At 36.7% G+C, this 21,551-nt stretch overlaps 1 protein-coding gene across 1 annotated transcript in view; it reads left to right on the top strand.

The window, feature by feature from the left end:
- UBASH3A (ubiquitin associated and SH3 domain containing A) overlaps positions 1–21,551 on the top strand; it is a 110,340-nt gene that overhangs the window by 78,725 nt on the left and 10,064 nt on the right. The window contains exons 8-13 of the mRNA XM_036745735.1: positions 2,978–3,077; positions 8,030–8,152; positions 10,186–10,278; positions 14,795–14,939; positions 20,017–20,117; positions 20,967–21,076. Of these exons, the coding sequence (XP_036601630.1) occupies positions 2,978–3,077; positions 8,030–8,152; positions 10,186–10,278; positions 14,795–14,939; positions 20,017–20,117; positions 20,967–21,076 (672 nt within the window). The remainder of the gene's footprint in view (positions 1–2,977; positions 3,078–8,029; positions 8,153–10,185; positions 10,279–14,794; positions 14,940–20,016; positions 20,118–20,966; positions 21,077–21,551) is intronic.

Genomic DNA, 21,551 nt, shown 5'->3' on the forward strand with positions numbered 1-21,551 from the left:
AAACCTGGAAACACTTGAATGAACTGATGCTGAGTGAAGTGAGCAAAACCAGGAGAACATTGTAGACAGTAATAGCCAGAATGAGTGATAACTAACTTTGATAGACTTATCTATTCTTAGCAATGCAAGGATCCAAGACCACTCCAAAGGACTCATGATGGAAAATGCTGTCAATATCCAGAAAAAGAACTATGGAGTCTGAATGCAAATTGAAGCATATTATTTGTTCTCTCTCTCTCTCTCTCTCTCTCTCTCTCTCTCTCTCTCTCTGTCTTTTGTTTGTTTCTTCTTTCTTGTGGTTTCTCCCATTGGTTCTAATTCTTCTTTACAACATGACTAATGTGAAAATAGGTTCAATATGAATGTATATGTAGAGCCTATATCAAATTATAGGTTGTCTTTGGGTGGGGGGAGGGGAGAGATGGGGAGAAAATTTGGAACTCAAAATCTTCTGGAAGTGAATGCTGAAAACTAAAAATAAATAAATTTTTAAAAAACAATAAAACATAGAATAGATAAAATTGCAATACAATTGAGTTGAAAGAATATAAAAATTAGAAACTGAAAAAGGAGATATATGGTTAAAATGACAATGTAAAATGTCACAGAAAATATCTGAAAAGCACCCCAGAACCACCAATTTTAAAGAAAACCAAAAAGAAACAGAAATAAGTTCTTTAATCCAGTCCAGTAATGAACAAAACAATGACCAGAAGCTTGCAGATATTGGTAGGGGATTCACACCAGGGAAACCTGTGCTCTGGTTAACATAGAAGAGGAAAAAGTTGGAGAGAGGGATCACGCTAGGGAAAGCAGGAAGAGCTCCACCAAATAGACCTGAAGTTTGTGTACTAAAAAGGTGAATTGCAAGGCAATAAGTAGTTACCTGAAGCCAGATCCTAGCCCTAGACCAAGGATGGGGAACCTGCATCCTCGAGACCACATGTGGCCCTCTAGGTCTTCAAATGTGGCCTTTTGACTGAATCCAAAGGGCTGCACTTGAGGACCTAGAGGGCTACATGTGGCTTTGAGTCCACAGGTTCCCCACTCCTTCTAGACTCTCAGAAGAGGGCAGAACCAGATGCCATAGATGACTGCACAAGGAGAAGTAGCCAGACAACATACTCTCTGAAGCACTGGGAGCCACAGCAGAAGAAAGGGCCAACTCAGCAACAGGGAATTACTACCCGTAGAGCTGTGCAGGAGACCTGAGACCAATGGGACCCTTAACACTGTACTGGAACAAGTCAGGTACCCAGAAGGTCATGGAATCAACTCTTGATTAGGAATCGTGGGAAGGGAATACAAAGACCAGCTGACACTACAACCCTTAGTAGACCACTGGAGATTGAGACCAAAGTCAAGGAATCAGGCAAACATTGGACCCAACACCAGCCACGTTGTCTAAAATGATATCACTAGGAGCATTCAGATGGACCCAAACAAGGTTTAATCAATCCATTCAAGAACACCAGAAGAGGCTAGCCCAAGCACAATATCCCCCCAAAAAAGAATGCCAAAAAACATGAGCCAAAAGAACAAAACAAACACAATGAAGTACTAAGCCTTAAGAGAAGACCAAGGTAAAACCCAAATAAGAGAGTAACCCCACAACAAGCAGTGCCACAAAAAGGAAAAACATAAAACTTGAAGATTCACAAAGACACAAAATGAGCTGCTGAAGCATAATTTAATACGCTTTATTGGAATTCAGAACATCAGCGGAAATCATGATCTCAAGCAAGGCAACAGTAAAAAATAAATATGTTTGAAAGAACTAAGCAGGAAAAGTATGTTAATACTTAAAAGCACCAGAGAAAATTAAATAAAACCAATATTTAATATATAAATAAGAGATATCATGATAGCTAAGTTCTTGGATTGAATGAAAAGTTGATTGAATTACTTGGACAAATAGAAAACAAAACTGTAATTGTTGGTGTCCTAAATGTGACCCCTAAAAACTTAGATAAATTCTGACACAGTCAATAGAGGAATGATCTTTGATGATCTTCAAAATGGTCCTTGAAGTAAACAATTTTCTTTGAGGAAATTAAGGAAAAGAGTCCCAGGGGAAAGAGGCAGAAAATGCACAACTCAGAGTCTTGCTAAGAGGTCACAATTTTCAATACTATTTTTAGTATTTCCAAATACTTGTCTATTCTATAGAATCTGTGAAAAGTACCATCTGGGAAGTAAAGACCTAAGCAGAATTTACTATAATTATGGAAGAAAAGTCCCTATGAAAGGAAAGTCCTATTTCTTTGTCAGTATGCTACAATATTATTAGGAGTAATGGTCCTAAATTTATATTTAAAAAAAAAAGAAAGAAATCATAAACTTGTAGAATCTTTTGGGATCACAATCTAGTAATAAAAATCACAAAAATAATCATATATTTTTATCTAATAATTTCATTGTTATGAATGTTATCAAAAGTGTCCAAAAAAAAGTTTTTACACGTTTGTTCAAGATAATGTGTAAATTCCTTAGGGAAAGGGATGGTTTTATTTTTGATTTTGTATCTCCTGGGGCACTCATAGTACCTTTCACATAGTAATCAATGTTTGTTGAATATGTTGAATTAAATTTTCATGGGAGCATTATTTGTAAGTACAAAAATAAATGTGCACAACTTAAATGTCTCACGATAGGAAAAAGAAAAAAGTAATGGTCCTCAGGGCAGTTTGGTTTTAGAAAGAATAGAGTGTTTGAAATCAGAAGGCCTGTATTCAAGTTCTACTTACTAGTCATGTGAGTTTGTATAAGCCACTTAACATCTTTAGGTTTTCATTTTCTCTCCTGTAAAAAGGAGTTAATAATACTTGTCTTACCTCCCTCACAGAGTAGATTTGAGGATAAAAAATGTAAAAAAGCATTTGATAGTCTGTAAAAGCACTGTACAAATGTAGGGCTTAAATTATTATAGCAAATGTTGGATGTTGAAATAGTCACTTTTTTCTTCTCATTTTCTCAGGTACTGACACATAGAAGAAGCCTTCTGGTAATGCGTCATGGGGAAAGGGTGGATCAAATCTTTGGGAAGTCTTGGTTGCAGCAATGTTCAACTATAGATGGTAGGTTGAATCAAACCCTGGATCCTAATTAGATTGATATGTTGAAATCAATTCTCTGGCCATTATACCAGCTTCTCTATACCATTCCTTGGTACACATTGCATGGGAAGTGCCCCAAATTGTCACCTTTAGATTCTAATTAGTTTTAGGTTCAAAATATTTACAAAATACTCTGAGTCCTCCTTCCCACTCTAGATGCATCATGCTTTCCCCCTCCCCTGAAAACAGACAACAAAAACAACGAAGCTATTAATTTCACTGTTAACTACACAACATAAAGTTAAAGTAAAATCAAGAACAATTTACTTAATATTGCAGGCTTACTCACCAGGAGCAATGCTTACCATCAACCAGATTTACTTGCTCTTACTCAGCAAAAGAATCAGAAATGGAGAGAGCTGTCCCATGCTCGCCACAGCAGCATTTATTCCACACAACACTGGAGAGAGCTCCAGAGGAAAGACAAAGTCTTTGTGGTTCTCAGAAGGTTGGCAACATTTGCCAGTTTTACCTCTTCCTGGGGGCCCACTGCTTTTCTCATTAGTCTAATACAGAAATGGGGAACCTGCAGCCTCAAAGCCATATGTGGCCTTCTAGGTCCTTGAGTGTGGCCTTTTGAGTCCAAGTTTTACAAAACAAATCCTTTTATTAAAGGGATTTGTTCTGTGAAGTTTGGATTCAGGCAAAGGACCACACTCAAGGACCTAGAGGGCCACATATGGCCTCAAGGTCACAGGTTCCCCACCCCTGGACAGTTGGGGAGGATTTACCCAATCATTATAGATCCAAATCTCCACCCCACCAAGAAAATCCTCTGTCAATTTGCTGTTATCTCTAAAAAGAACCCTAATTACATGGACTTAGTAAAATGATGTCTACCACACAGGTTTTTACATTCAGGCATAGTGTCAGTAAAAGGAAAAAATAATAAATGGGTTACTACTGCATACTAATAATAATATTAATGACAGCATTTATCTGTATCTCTAAGGTTTACAAAGGGCTTTACAAATATTATCTCATATTATCCTCACAGCAACCCTGAGAGATAGATGCTGCTATTATCCCATTTAACAGAATAGGAAGCTGAGGCAAGCAGAGGCTAAATGACTTGTCTAGGATCACACAACTAGTAAAGGTGCAAGAATGGATTTTAACTCATGTCTTCCTGAGTCCAGGCCCAGCACAGTATGACAGGATTGACCACTTCTCCCAGACGTAGGAATTCTTAAGGCCAGTATTAAGACATGGCCTTGATCTAGCCTACAGTTTAAGTGCCTAAGCTTGAGGCAGTTAAGGATACAATATATAGAACATAGGTCTTGAGAGTCAGGAAGATCTGAGTTTGAATCCTGCCTCAGACACTGACTCTGTGGCTTTGGGCTTTACCTCTCTCAGTCTCATCTTTAAAACAGGGGTAATATTAGTACCTACCTCACAGTGCTGTTGAGAGGATCAAGTAACGTGATGACAAAAAGAAGTCAAAAGCAGGCTTGGACAGAGTCTCCTTTCTGATCTCAGTTTTTTAGGTGAAGTTCTTAGCTTTTCAGGTGGGATGTAGCAATAATCATACCCCATGACTTAGAAGCAACCAGGGACACTTTAAATGGATTAGGTTTGATCCTGGGACCTGACCCCAAAAAAGTCACATTCATTTTGGCTTGTCAATCCCAGACCAGGATTTCTCAAGAGAAATCAGAAAAGCAAAGCTCGTATGACTCATATCTAAGATTTCTCCTAAAGAGCACAGCGGTCTCCTCCCACATGTGTGTATTCGGTATGGGACTAAAAACAAAACAAAACAAAAATGTTCAAAATATGTTTATAGAGATAAATGAACAAAAATTATATAATGTCACAATTTCTAGTCAATAAAGAGGTAGAGTGGAAAAAGTATTGGATTTAGAATCACACCTAGTTTTGAATGCTGTCTCAACTTCTTACTCTCTGTGTGGCTTTGACCAAGTCATAACTTCTCTTAGTCCTCAGTTTCCTCAAGTGTAAAATTAATAGGGGACGCATTAGGTCATTTCTAAAAAATCCAGTGATAGTTCTTATGAAGGCTGAGTTGCAGGTGAATTTATTTTGTGTGAGTCAGTAACAGCTCTAAGGCTAAAAGGTCAGAGACTTTCCAACTACAAGGATCACTTTAGGAATAAATCCCAGGTTTAGTATAAAAGGTTCTGTTCTTCTTCAGAAACAAGACCCAGGAAAGACCTTTAATACAGTATAACTGACCTAGTAATTATGCTTATTGAGGCAGCTAGTAGAGAAGAGCCTTGGATTGGGGGTAAGGAAGACCTGAATTCAAAACTACCCTTCCACACTTACTGACTGTGTAATCCTAAGCATGTTATTTAATTTCTCTGCCTCAGTTTCCTTATCTGAAAAATGGAAATATTAATAGCTCCTACCTCCCAGGTTGTTGTGAAGATTAAAACCATGAATTGCCATATAAATTCTGGCTATCGTTGTGTTGTAGTCTTTCTCACTCAGAGAATCATAGAATTCAGGGCTGGAGAGAAATCCTGCTTCAACTCCTGTATTTCGGATAAAGAAAATGATGTGCAAAGAGGTGATTTGTTATTGGGCTAGTGACTGGCCAAGCAGAGTTGCAAGCCCAGTCATCTGACTTGCAGTTCATTGTATTTTATACAATGTTCATTTTAGTTTATTTTCTGTATACTATAATATAGAGAGAAATTTTGGGAACTTAATCTGAGCATCTCAGGTAAGTCATTATAGAATGCATCTTATGTATATAAAGCATAGGAGGAAGAGAAATTTTAGGAACTTAGAAACATGGCTATCATAAGTAATCTGAGCATCTCAAATGACGTATATTATGCTTTGTTCTACACTGAAATCCATATTATCACATAAATTCTTTTGAGGAACTTATCATCCTTTCTGTCTAGTCAACAAGCATTTTCTAGTAAGCAGGAAATAACTCCAAAAAGAGCTAGAAACAATTCCATTGCTACCTTGCAATTTGTACTTTATAAGACTACAGTGAAATATTTGTTCAAACAAAAATTCAATATATTTATTGAGCACCTACTGTGTTCTAGTCACTCAACTAGATACTAAAGGGGATACAAAGAATAGAGCTTTTAGAAGGGTAGTTGTTAAATGCCTACCATGCTAGACAGCATGCTAAATGCTAGGAATACAAAGACAAAAAGGAAACAGTCCCTTCAAGGAGCTTACTTGGGGAAATAACATGTATAATGCATATATATATATATAGATATAGATATAAATATAGATATAGATATAGATATGTATATGTGTGTGTATGCATGCATGTGTGTATGTATACACATGTATAACTAACATTAACACCTTGGGATATCAGAAAAGACCTTCTATAAGAGGTAGCACTTAAACTAAGTCTTAAGGGGAGCTAGAGATTCCAAATGCCAGAAGGAAAGGGGGAAAATATTCCAGGTCAGAGGACAACCTCTGAAAAGGCATGGAGGCAACAGACGGAGTGTCACATTTGGGAACTAGCAAGTAGACTAGGTTTAGCTGAAATGTAAAGTATATGAGAGGAAGTAACATGAAAATAGTCTAGATTCTAGACTCTAGAAAGATAATTTGGAGGCAGATTGTGAAGGACTTTAGTTTATAATTTTTCCTACATGCAGTAGGGAGTAGATGAAATCTCTTATGCAAGGGAATGATATAGTCAGACCTGTAGTTTAAGATTATTTTGGCACCTGTGTAGAAAATACAGGGAGAAACTAAAGGAAGGAAGACCAATTAGAAGGACCGAAGTAGTCCAGTTCAGCATTGACTAAGGTAGTAGTAATTTTAAAAAACAGATTTGGATTCAAGATATATTATAGGGAAAGATCTGAAAAAAACTTGGTAACTATTGGATGGGGGTAGGTGTGGGAGATGGAAGAACTGAAGATGGCCGAGTCAGGAAAACCTGAGTTCAAATCTGGCCTCAGACATTTATTAGATGTGTGATTCTGGGCAGATCACTTACAGAGAAGGAAATGGCAGACCAATCCAGTATCTCTGCCAAGAAAACACCAAGTAGGGTCACAAAGAGTTGAACATTACTGAAATGACTAAACAACAGCATAGTATTGATATTTTAATTCAAGGGACCTGATGAGATCACTAAGAAAGTATAAAGAAAGAAAAGGGTTGGGGCAGCTAGGTGGCGCAGTGAGTAGAGCACCAGCCCTGAAGTCAGGAGGACCTGAGCTCAAATCCGGCCTTAGATACTTGACATGCTTACTAGCTGTGTGACCTTGGGCAAGTCACTTAACCCCAATTGCCCTGCCTTCCGCTATCCAAAAAAAAAAAAAAAGAAAGAAATGGATCTGGGGGAAATGCAGATTCACACTCACGGTTAGGGGGTATGGTCCAGCAATAGAGATTGAGTAGAAGAGACTGACCAGTTTGAGAAGAACCAGGAATAAATAGTGCCATAAAAACCTGAAGTTAGTATTCAGGAGGAGGGATTGTTTGCCAGTGTTATATGCTGTAGGGAGGTCAAGGAGGTTGAGTATTAAGAAAAAGGATGAATATTGGTGGGAGGAAGCATTGGATTGAATAATTAAAATAGGATTAGCGACCTTGGAAGGGGGTACAGTTTAATTTGAAGGATGAGGTTGCAAGACAGATTGCAAAGGGTTGAGAAGTAAGGAAGAGGAGGAGATTAGCATAGATAGCAAGTTTTAAAAATATGTTAAAAATTGTTTTTACGTGTAACTGGGGGAAAATAAAATACTAAATAATTTTTGTGAAAAGAGAAGGTTAAATGACTACATGTTGGTGCTACTGTAGAGGAAATTCTGTAGGGGAATAAGTTTGATTGGGTGACCACTGGAACTGTCTGGAATCTTGAGCTTAGACAGTAAGACATTTTTAAATACAAATTTTCACCAACTTGATGAAATTGATTGTAACTAAAACATTAATTTATACCATAGGAAAATACTATAGACCAGATATGAACTTCCCTTCTAATCTGCCAGAAAGGAAGAATGGACTCAGAAATTTTGAATATGATCCACCTTTATCTTCCTGTGGCATTTTCCAGTCCAGACTTACAGGTATGTATCAGATTTTTTCTTTAACTTGGCATTAATATCAAGAACTGAAATTTTAAAGTATCTATATAGAAAGTACAAAGAGGCAGGGGAGATTCATCACTTTGTATACAATTGATTTTTTTTAAAAAATAAAATTATGCCTTACATTTATTTTTTTCAGAATCTATTACTTCTCTCCCCCTACCCCTGGTTTAGTCATCAATTAAATGATTTATTGCTTTCAATTTAATTAATTCTTTTTTTTCAGGATTTCTAGTTTGGTATTTAATTGGGTTTTTTTTTTAAATTATTGCCTTTCTGGTATTTTTAGTTCCATTTCCAATGCATTGACTGGTTCTTTCTTTTGTTAATCTATTACTTCTTCAATTCAATATTATGTCCAAAATTTTGCCTTCTCCATTGTAGACTTTTAGTCCTTAGAGGGATCTTAGGGAACATCAGGTCCAATATCTTCCTTTAAAAGATGAGGAAAACTAATAATCCCAAAGACTGGAGAAGGACTCACTTAATGACCAAAATTCCAAGGGAAAATGGTTAGTAGCCTGGCAAAAATTAGGTAGACCAACTTCTTATCATATACCAAGATAAGCACCAAATAGATAAAAGACTAAGATATAAAAGACCAGATCTTAAACAAATTAGAGAAGCAAGGAAGAAATTAATTTTTGGACCTATGGCTATAGAAATGTTTCATGTATAATCAAGTGATAAAGAGGAACATAGAATATAAAATGAAAAAATTTGGTAACATAAAATATTAAAGTTTTTGCCCAAATAATTCTAATGTAACAAAAATTCAAAGGGAAATAGGTAGCTGGGGGAAAAAATCTTTGTAGCAAGTTTCCTGATAAAGGTCTCTTTTCCAGAATATATTAGTAACTGACTCAAATGTATAAGACTAAGACCCATTCCCTAATTTGTAAATGGTCAAAGGATCTGAACAGGCTTTCAACAATTATATGGAAAAAATGGAACTATTCCCAAACTATGTATTTTATTTGATGCAGTTATACTACTATGAGGCCTATAACCCCAAAAAATCAAAGAAAGAGAAAAAAGATCTCTGTGTACAAAAATATTTGTAGCAGTTCTTATTGCGGTAGCCAAAAATTAGAAACTAAAGGGAATCTATTATTGGACTAAATTGTGCTATATGAATGTAATGGAACATCATTGTGCCATTTATAAAATGATATGGACAGTGTCAGAGGAAAGTGGGAAAACCTCTATAAACTGGTAAGGAGTGAAGTGAATAAAACTAAAAGAATGATTTATACAATAATGACACCATTTGGGGGGGGATTTTTTTTGTAAGGTTTTAGAGCACTGATAAAAGCAATTATAAACCACAAGTCCAAAAGAATGATGACACATGCCACTTACCTCCTGAAAAGAGAGGTTGTGAGGTTAAAATATGTGAAATATACATTTTTGGACATAGCTAATGTGTTTTGCTGAACTTTGTAGCTATGTCTTGAGGACTTTGTACTTTGAGTCTTTTTTTTTGTTGTTGTTATCTGTTCAATGGGGAGAAGGGATAGTAGAAGAAATAATTTTTAAAAGCTCGTTAATTAAAAAAAAAATTTAAATGAACTTTTTTAAAAGATAAGAAAAATGGGCCACCCAGAAATGAAATATCTTGTTACAGGTCACAGAGTGTCGAAACTAGAACTAGAACCTAGATATCCTTAAACTCAGATAATCTTCTCTCTCTGCAGTATATCAAACTATTGTTTGACTTCTTTGTGTCTATACATGTGTCCATGTAGATGAGTGTGTATACCAGCACAAATTTCCACCTACAAATCAGTTTTACTGGCCTATATTCATTCTATATATATTTTTGTAGTAATAAAAAAAATTTTGTCAAACGAAAGGAATCTATAGCAAGAGATAATCCTATTTTCCATTTTACTCAGGGGGAATTTGGTTGAGTACATTTCTCTTCCCTATACATGAAAAAGAAAAATAGCTATAACCCATCTATGGCTAAATTTAGGTTAAAAGGAAGAATTTAATGTCTTTTTTCCCAGGAGAAGCTCTACAAGATGGTGGCATCAAAATTAGCTACATATACTGCTCACCAGCTCTGCGATGTATACAGACAGCAAAACACATCCTAGAAGGTAAGTTAAACATTTAAGTGAGTTTTCATCATTTCATTAGAAAAATTATAATGATTATTCACAGAATTTTATAATGTTAGTACTAGAAAGGAACTTAGACTTCATCTAGTCCAATCCTTTCTTTTAACATTTAAGGAAATTGAGGCCCAAAGAGGCCAAATAACTTGCTCAGGGTTACATAGTTAGTAAATGGTAGACAGGACTAAAGCCTGAGCTTCCTGACTTACAGCCTAGTGATCTTTCCCCTGCCCTACACTACTCCTTTCCAATGGCAGAAGAGAATTGAGCATAGCTAAGAACTCAACTGATAATTAATTCAGAGAGATCTCTACAGAGTAATCGGAGAATTACCAAACATACTTCTAAAAACCGTGAGATATCATCCTAATCAAAATTTCTCAATAGAACAAGACTATAAGAAAAGCAAGATCTTCCACTGAAGGAAAAAATAAGCATAACTTATCTTTTTCATCCTTCACACTTTAGCTCATTTCTGTCCTGCTACACTTATAGAAGTAAAAGGAATTGCTATATTGAGTAGAAAGTTGGATTAGATGAAGCATGAGGTCATTTCCATCTCCAGAGTCCAACTCAAGTTCCCCATCAGAGAAGGAGGAAATCGATAATAGGCACATCCCCGTACCCCTCCCCCCACCCTGCAAAAATAAATAAATAAATAAAACTACTGCTAAGAATGGAGCAGAGCAATACTCTTGTCCATTAAAGGCTAAGGCTTTGCAGGTATATTCTTCTCCTCTGTAGGAAAAGAAAAGAAAAACACTACTTAATAGCAAAAATAGTCTTCTCATAGTCAAAAGTCCTAAGTTCTATCACTTTACCACTAAGTGATTAACTATGTTAGCTTAATCTAGTCACATTCCTGACTTTCTATAGTTTTCCATCTGTGTAAGATAGATGTATTTGTCTTAAAAATAAGTGATGTTAAGTATTTTCATTCCTCTGATGGAAATGTCTAACAAGACAGCATTTTTGGACAGTTCTCATTGATGGAGAGCTTTTTCTTCTGTTGAACAGAAGTCGGCCTGCCTGTATTAATCACCCATTGGACCCCAGTGTCTTCATGCTTTCTATTTGTTTCAACGCTTCCCTGTACTCCCATATCCCAAACTCCCAATTCCCTCCACCACTTCTTTCAGTATCCTAATCTTAATTAACAAAGCCAGGAGAACAATTAATTCTCTCTACACTGTTGATGTTTTTGTGGTAAATATTACCATATTCTAAAAAGTGAAAACAAAATCAAATGGACAACTTAAAAATATTCCAATTTTGTTAGAGGATATAATGTCTTGGTATGGCTGGGTTAATACTATTTAAGAATGGATATTGAACCTACATATATACATTTGTGCCCTGTTGGGTGCTTCTAGATGAGCAGCATGCTCCTTTTGACCTGTAGAGTTCCTGGTTCTATACCCATTAATGATATAACAATACAAGAACCAGCGTCCACGTGAAGATCATGGAACAAATTTTCATCAGCAATGCTGTTAGATAAGAATGTTCTTTCTTAAATAGAGGTAGAAAGCTCCCTTTTGATACAATTTTCAGAAAACTTTCATTTCTTCTGACCTTAAAAGTTTGGGTAAACTGGTTACCTACTATATGAGGCTGAACTCCTAGATAAATATTCTTTCACAGGTTAGGTCTAGCAATCTCTGAAATGTGGTGTCTCTGAAACTCAATAGACTCCTATGATTGGGAACACTGATACTTTTGGTGCATGCTCAATAGCCCCACCAACATTTGGAAAACTCTGTAATCCCCACTTTTCTTGTAGTGACAACCCTCTTTTCCTAGGTCCCATCCACTCTATTTCTTACTCCCACAAATGAAAAAGGTAGAAAGGGCCAGTTTTGGAATCAAAGCCAACTGCCTCTTCCTGAAGAAGAAGGTACCTCCTCCCAAGTCTCTGCCATTTAGAGTCTATTATACTACTCTCTGGCATCAGAAATTTTGCAGTCCTTTGAAAATTCAGTTCTGGTATATTTGAAACCTGCAAGCAAATTTCACAAACATTAGCCTAAACATCAAGATTAATCAGGACAAGTATAACGAACACAATATTCCAGGTAATTATATCAAGGTGCCGTTCACAATAAATCTATATCAAAAATGCATGTAACAGATATATCACAGTGTAAAATATTGTTTGACAGGATATTTGAGCAAATGAATATATGTCTGAATTACATGCAGGGCACATTACATGAACACATATGGCCATAGAAGACAAGTAAACAAACATAACAGCAAAGCAAAACAATAATATCAGTCACCATACACAATTAGAAAACATGTACAAACATCAAAGTTTGTGAACATGGAACCTGTAGAAACACACCCATAGTTCACTGACATCTCAATAATATGTCAGCACATAACCAGATAAACATGATGAGCAACATAATAAAACAGAAGCATTCCTAAAACATGTTGTAATTAAAATATACATCAATGAATATATGTAATTACGTGCAAGGCGCACATTACATGAGTAACCACATCTACATTTTTCACCTGCAGTGCAATAAATTTATATGAGCAGAAATCAGGTAGATCCAGCTTTCTTATGATCTAGAGGTCTATTTGTTCTCAAATTTAAACTGGTTGTTGATATGGGCTGATCACAGGCCCATCAGAACTACAGTCTTTCATTTCTGAAACTGAACTTACGAAGATCCAAGGCTAACTATTAATTTTTACTGGGATCTTTGGGGATATCGCTTTGATCTAGGAGTCTCTATGGCCCAGTTTTGCTAATCAAGAAAATTACTGTCTTTGGGTTCAGTGTTTATCAGAACTGAATCTAGGCAAGGCTGTTGAGTGATAGTATAGAGTGTCCCTCTTCACTGGAAATGTTATTTTTTTTTAGCCAGTGTCTGGTTTAGGCTGTCTAGAAGGCAGTATTTTTGTAACTAGAGTCCTCTAAGAAAAGAGTCCATCGCTTGTCACAACTTACTCTTCAGGGATTCCAATTAACCCTTCTATGGACAACAAACAGTAGAGATCAATTGTCTTTATTTTTATATTTTATTTTTTCAAATTACATGTAAAAATACATTTAACATTCTTTGAATTTCCAAATTTTCTCCCTCCTTCTCACCTCTCCCTCATCCTAGAAAAGGCAAGCAATTTGATATAGAGTATAGATGCACAGTCATGCAAAACATATTTCTACATTACCCATGTTGCGAAACAAAACACAGAACAAAGAAAACAAAAAAAAAAACAAGAAAAATAAAGTTTTGAAAAGTATTCTTCAATCTACACTCATACTCATACTCTACCATTCTTTCTCTGGAGGTGGATAGCATTATTTCTATCATAAATCCTTCACAACTGTCTTAGATCATTGTAGTGCCGAGAATAGCTAAATCATTCACAGTTGATCATTATACCATATTATTCTTACTGTGTAAAATATTCTCCTGGTTCTTCCCACTTCACTTTGCATCAGTTCATTTAAGTCTTTCCAAGTTTTTCTGACACCATCCTGCTCATCATTTTGTATAACACAATAGTATTCTATCACATGATACGACTTGCTCAAAACCCCTCAATTTCCAATTCTTTGTCACCACTAAAAGGGCTGCTATAAATATTTTTGTACATATAGGTCTTTTTTCTTTTGTATTTCTTTGAGATATAGGACTAGAAGTGGTATTGCTGGGCCAAAGAGTATACACAGTTTTATAGCCTTTCGGGCATAGTTCCAAATTGTGCTCCAGAACAGCTGGATCAGTTCACAACTCCACCAACATTGCATTAGTGTCCCAGTTTTTCTATATTCCCTCCAACTTGTCATTTTCTTTTTCTATCATATTAACCAATCTGGTAGGTGTAAAGTTGTATCTCAGAGTTGTTTTAATTTGCATTTCTCTAATCAATATGATTGCTACTTGATTTCTACTCTCCCATGTGCCATTGTATTAACCAAGTACTCAGTTGTTAAAGAAATTCTGCCCTACAAAGAACTAAGGCACCATCTTGAAGATGTTCAATAAATTCTTGGCCAATAGTTGGTCATTTGTACATCAATCTAGTTACATTATTTCTTTTTTTTTTTTTAGTTACATCATTGCTAAGGCTAGATAATGTTTTTATTTCTTCTCTGGATCAGTTTTCATCCTTGTATCAATGACATTTAGTTTACCTATACAATTGTACTGATTTAATTTTGCCATGATTACATTTATATAGTTAATTTCCTGTCTCCTGTGCTATCTATGATCTTACTAGACTCACTAATGACACTGATATTTAATGGATATATAATTAGGGCAACAAACATAAAGCTTATTGGATCATTCTCTACCTTCACAATGATGTGGTTTGTCGTGTAGCTGTTTTTTCACCATTTTCTTGAGAGCATCACATTTTTCTTCTTATCTTCTTTAAAATACGCTATTTAGGCATATTTGTATTCTACTTGCTGGAATCTGCATTACATATAATCCAGATCACCACAAAATGTGTTTTCTTTTGAATCCAGAACTCAAACAGGAGAAATCACTGAAAATAAGAGTGGAACCTGGACTCTTTGAATGGACCAAATGGGAAATAGCTGAAGCAATCCCTGCCCTCATGACACTGGGTGAACTGACCAAAGCAAATTTTAATGTTGACGTTGATTACAGGTATGCCAGCCTTATATTTTTCCCTTTAATTTTCTATACTCCCATGCTTGACATCATTTAAACTTTAGACAACTCTTCTAAGGTTGAATTAATTAAACACACAAACACCATGTTGAACATACACTTAACACATCCAAACTATAGCATAAGCAATGTACTTACTAGGTCCTTGGGACACAAAAAACAAAGTGAAACAGTCCGTGCTCTCAAGGAATTTGCATTCTAACATGTACATGAATTTGTTGTTGTTTTGTCAATTAGTCATGTCTGACTTTTCACGACCCCATTTGAGGTTTTCTTGGCAAAGATACTGGAGGAGTTTGCCATTTCCTTCTTCCACTCATTTTACAGATGAGGAAACTGAGGCAAACAGGGTTAAGTAATTTGCAGCATCACACCACTAGTGTCTCAGGACAGATTCGAACTCAGGTCCTTCTGACTCTGGGGCTGGACCTAGCTGTCCATGTACATCAATCAGTATGTACAAATATATGTAAAAGATAAATACAAGGTAACTTTGGAAAAGGAGAGCTCTAGCAGCAGTTAAAGGATCAGAAAAGGCCTCATTAAAAGGGATTTGGAGAGGGAGTTGAATTGTGACCTATGTGTGATATTCACCCACTGAATGTAACAAGAGAAAGAATATGCAAGAAAGAGAGACTGGAGTTTTAAAGATGCAGTCTCTTCTAGCTATGCAGCCAACCAAAAGAAGCTGCCCCTTTTCAGGTGAGAGAAGAACACAGGCTGTCTCCTACTAGAATCAGAGTGCCTTCATGTTATGAGATCTGGGCATGCTCCAAGCTGCCATTACATTAAGATCTTTTTGGCAGCTTTATAAATGATAGATTAGAGAGAGATAAGACTGGAAAGCAGAAGACTAATCAGGAGGTTACTGCAATAGTCCAGATGAGATGCAATGAGGGTTGGACTAGTATATTGACTATGTGAGTGGAAATGGAAGAAATATATCATGAATGTAGAAATGACAAGATTTGGCAACTGATCGGATATGTTCAGTGAGTGTGAAGAGGAGAAGACAGTGTCTTTATGAAGGAAAGTGAATGTCTGAAACTAGATTTTCAATTCTTTTTCAATTGACAGGCCTTAAATAACAACATTGTCCTAAGATACACAATAAACAAAAGATATGATCTGTGCTTTCAAATCAATTAGTTTAATACTATAGATATTGTTCTAAGCACTACAGATATGAAGATAAATGCAAGACCATCCCCCTCAGGGAGCCTACATTCTGTTAGGGAGACAGTATACAACAAATGAATAACTGAGACATCAAAACAAATTTCATAGTGGAGGTAATATCTGAACGGAAGATAAGGATTCTTGGGAAGGGTGGATGATGAAGGCAAACATTCTGGGCATTGAGAGACAGCTTGTACAAATGTAGAGAAGCAAGATACAGAATATTAACTTTTTTCCCCAGGGAAAAACCAAGAGCCAAAGGAGTTTATCTCTCTCAGTAGTCCTGAATGCAGTGGGCAAGGGAGGCAGAAAGGTAAACGAAGACTCCAAACTCCTAATGCTTTCCCAGGGACAAAGTCGGAAGGGAAAAAACAGAAGAGCATCTAATTTCCTGCTACCTTTCCTCAGGGGTAAACCAAGAGCCAAAGAAGGTGCAGAGCTAGGGTCTGACAACCTCAATAATCTGTAGGCTAAAGGGCCAAGTCAAGAGGAGAACCTCCAGTAGACTGATCCCTCCTTCTCAGGGTGAAAACTAGAGTTGGAAAGGAGAAGGACCCACAGGTAATGGAAGAGGGGTTGCCTCAAAGGAACCAAAAAACTCAGGTAAACAGCTCTGAAGGCCACAGAAACACTGACCAAAGATGAGAGGATGCAGGAGACCACAGGGCCCTGGCCAAGGAAACATAGGGGACAGAAAGACCATAAGGCCCTGATTAGAGATACTCCAGGAAGGCCAGAAACCCATAGGTTAGCTCTAGAGTGAAGTAAACAGAGGTAGGAGAATAATTACACAATGATTCCAATACTGTAGCCAGTTACGACCACAGAAAACTGAGCTTCCAACTTCTTATCACAAAGATAATGAATTAGAGGTATGATTTTCAGACATAGCCGATACATGCATTTGTTTTACATCACTATATTTGTTATAAGACAAAGCTTTTTTTCTTTCAAAAGGCAGTAGATTTAGGGGGAGCAAGAGGATATTGGAAGTAATACTAAAAAAGGAGGGGGAAGATCATTAATGAATCATTAAAAAAAATAGAAAGTGTAAAAGAACATTCAGAAGACAACACTGACCTGCAGGTCCATGTTGAAATTACCAAATAAAATTGGAATAATAAAAAAAATCAAGCTGTAAATAGCAAGGAGAAAAGACAAAATAAGTACAGTTCCATACGCAACTCCCCCTTTTCTAATAAACATTTAAGTGACTACTATGTGCTAGTGTAATGTTAATGGGATATGAAGATCTTCCCCATCCATTAATAGGCCTATGTTACCTGCTTTGAGCTCTGGCCCAGCTCACAGCTGTGATACATCCTGAGTCACATAGCCTATTAAGGGAGGCTTGCTTAGGGGAGGCTTGCTTGTAGGGAGGCATTCACACCTTTTGGTACTAAGTAGATTAGGCACTGAGTCAGGAGGGTTGTGATGCCTTCTGGCTCTGAGAAGTGTATATATACTCTGGGTTTGCTTTTGGGGTTTGTTTATGAGAAGGATTTTTTGATTCCCTGGTAAAGATCCTGAGTAGCCATAAGTTCAGAACTCTTCGACTGCTCAGATGTAAAGGCTCTCTCGATCCAGTGGTATAGATAAAGTTTATAACAATATTGCTTTAGTTCAAGCAGTTAAGATCCCTGTCTGTTGGTCTTTATGCTAATTACTCAGTTTGTATTTTCTCTGAGGTTCAGGGTGCTGACTTTATCCCCTGAACTAGTGAATGTAATTAAAGAAGATTGTTGACACCTTTAAAGTTGCTTTCCTTTAAAAGCAGATTAAAGAACCTGTGCTAGCAGGCCATCCTGGGTATGCTAGGGTGCTTGCCGCTACAGCTAGGCACTATACTGAACACTGGGGATACAACGAAAGGAATACAACAGTCCTCTCTCTCTCTCTCTCTCTCTCTCTCTCTCTCTCTCTCCCTCTCTCTCTCTCTCTCTCTCTCTTGCAAATACATTTCTAAGGTTCTCAAATTCCAGAAATCCTAGACTTGAAATTACCCAGAAGGCAATTTTCTAAGTTGGTGCTATCCCAAAAACTTCCTTCTAGAAGGCCGGATTCTAGAATCATGATCTTTGGGAAATTCAGAACACAGGAGTCTGGGGTTTAGGAAGTCTTGTCTTTGAATCACCTTCTCCAGATGCTGTAACATCAATTCTGCTTGCAGCTGCTATGGAGGTGTAAGGTCAATAGCACCAGCACACAGGAGGGCTGCTAGCACAGGTTCTTTGATCTGCTTTTCTAAGGAAAGCAACTTTAAGGGGTTTACAATCCCACTTTAATTAAACATACATTTATCATTCACTTAATTCAGGTGGAAAAGTCAGCATCCTGAACTTCAGAGCAAATACAAACAGAAATTACAAACAGAGAAAATAATACAAATCAGCAGACAACCTTCTGTCTGACCATAGCAATATATACATAGTTACCAGAAAGAGAAGCACCAGCATCTGGGTTTTCAAAGCAGAGGGGGCTCCTTAATGGCTACCCAGAGTCTCATCTGGCTAAATCACAGGAATACTCTTCCAATGAATGAGCCCCCAAAGAAAAATGCTAACCTCAGAGTATATATACACTTCTTCAGGGTCAGAGGGCATGACAACCATGTGATTCACACTCATGTCACTTAGGCTTTCTTATGACTTGAGCAGATCACCAAAGACTCTTGATTCAATCAAAGACGCTTGATTCAAACAAAGGCAAGGCTCAATAAAAGGCACTTGATTACTTTAGTTCTGAGAAGCACTCCAAAAGAAAAAACAGCAAAAAGTCCCACTTCGCTTGCCATTACAGATACATATAAGCACAGGATTCCTATGAGCATTTGCTTCTGCCACAAATTGTCATTACTCTTAACAAACTGGTTTTTTTAAATTAACAGAAATCTATTTTTCTGTCTGTTACACACCTCATTAGAAAAATTTATTACTTTAAATAAGTATTCATAATCAAGCAAAATAAATCCCCTTATTTTCCATGTTCAAAAAATAGGTCTCATTCTGCACCCTAAATCTAGTTCTATGTCAGGAAATATATAACATGGTGCTGCATTGGTCTGCTGGAATCATGGATAGTCATTGCACCTCAAAATTCAAGAATTTTATAATATTGGTGTTATAGTATAAAGAGTTCTTCATGGTTTGATCACTCCACTCTGTATCAGTTCATACAAGTCTTCTGAAAAACAATTTGAAATTATACTCCGCATACAATGCATGCCCCTTGATCCAAATATACCACTGTTCTATACTCAGAAGAGATCAAAGAAAGAGGAAAAGGTCCTACTTGCACAAAAATGTTAATAATAGCTCTTTTGTGCTGTCAAAAAAATGGAAATGAAGAGGATGCCCATCAATTGGGGAATGGCTAAACAAATTATGGTATATGAATGTAATGAAATAGTATTGTATTATAATAGATATTTTCATTTATGATTCTGGTGGAGGTCCAGAGAAGAGAGACAGGATGAATCCTTCTCTATCACCTTGCCACACTCTGGAAGAATCACAAGAGAAAAAAAATGAAAATCATATTTTCAAGAATTTAGAGATTCCTTAGGTATTCAATCCTTTTTCTGAAACTGACTCCTCAAGCCAACTTCAAACTAAGAACAGTCCACTATTCTAAAAAATGACCAAAAACCTGGCTGATCCTCAGCCACTGAATCACTAGAAGTTTCCTGTATTCCATCAGTTGCCTTTACCCAAGGGCCAACACCCTGTCATGTTATCTGGTTTTTTGTTTATAATTTTTTTAGGAAACTGCTTTACACTTTGTTATATTGTTTAGGAAAAAATCCCCAGTTTTTTCTAGAACATCCCTGATTCACCAAGAGATCTGACTATATTCCCTTTATCGTCTTTTTTAGATCTGAATTTCCACTTTCCTCCCTGAGGCCATCGGAAAGTTACGATGACTACGTAAAAAGGTGTTCTATGACTGTGAAGCAGATCGTTGCTGCCTGCCCAGGTGAAAGCAAATGTTTTTGGCAATGGATATGACTAGTGTCATTTCCTCTACCTTCAGGATCTTGTTTCTGTATTAGAAACTAACCAAGATTACTACTATCTAATAAATTAGTATCTTTTTCCTACAGTATAATTGGGGTACAGCAACTTTGGGGTTAATTCAATGGATTGATTTCATGGTTGTCAATCTTTTTGAAGTTATAGACTGCTTTTTTTCTCATGCCCTCATTCCCTATATCCAACTCTATCTTAAGTCAGAGCAAAGATGTTAGAAATAATACAAGTAAAGGTGTCAAGTCAAAATCAAATCAGCTTAACATTTTTTTTATTTAAAAAGAGAAAATGCAGTAGTTACTGTTAATAGTGGGTATTATGACTGAATTTGGTATGTAAGTTTTGCCATTCCTAGGCATGCACTGATTTGCCCTTAAAACCCCACCATTATGCTGATATACTTTGTCCCTTCACCATTCCCCAGGTAATCTCAAGGTTTTGAGGGAATAAAAAATACTTTTACCCAGGGGGCTTGCAAGAGCCAATTGTTATCAGCATGGGCATTTGCTCACCTTGGAAATGAGTAAATACTAAAACTTAGTGTTAATTTATTGTTTCATTGAAAAGAAAGTGATAGAGAAAATGTTAAAGAGGTAGATTAAACTTAAAATATTTGGTCATAATACCCATAATTAACAGGAGCTGCTGAATCTTCTCTTTTTAAGTGTCATATTTTCAGAAAGCTGTCAGCTCACTCCTGACTTCACTCTACAAAATATTTGGGGCGCTCTAACCTAAACCTTGGGTAATTTCAGTATTCATTACCTTGGTTATTTTTCTATTCCTTTGTTTTCAGGTGGTGTAATCTCAATTGTAAGCCATGGTTCAGCTCTGGACTCCTGCACTCGACCACTACTTGACCTCCCACCCAGAAACATCAGTGATTTTGCTCAACTAGTCAGAAAGGTAAATGGATTCTTCAGTAGGAAATTCTATATGAATGCTATTTTCTCTTTGGGTGCTGTACTATGTCCTTATGCCTGCCACCAGTCTCAATGATCAGTGAGTCAGTGAGAAACTAATTCAAGAGATGGTATAATATTATGGAAAAAAAGAAATCTAGTCTTGAGTACTAAGAGTCATGTAATCTGGAAGAGATCACTTTACCTCCCTCAACCTTGCTCTCTTCATAAAGAAAATTAGAGGGTTAGACTGACTGATGACTGAGATCCCTTCCAGCACTAGATACTATGATCCTGGGGGCAGAGCCAAGATGGCCACTTGGAAACAGCATCTTACCAGAGCTCTCTCACAATTTCTGTCAGATTCCTTATAAAAAAGTGAATCTGAGCAGATTTGAGAGAGTTAGAAACCACGAGTAGTCTGAGAGGGGCAAATTTCCAAGCCAGGAGAGTCCGAAAGGCTGACAGGATGAATCTGT

This window comes from Trichosurus vulpecula, chromosome 2, assembly GCF_011100635.1.
Source record: "Trichosurus vulpecula isolate mTriVul1 chromosome 2, mTriVul1.pri, whole genome shotgun sequence".
In the NCBI taxonomy this organism is placed as follows: domain Eukaryota; kingdom Metazoa; phylum Chordata; class Mammalia; order Diprotodontia; family Phalangeridae; genus Trichosurus; species Trichosurus vulpecula.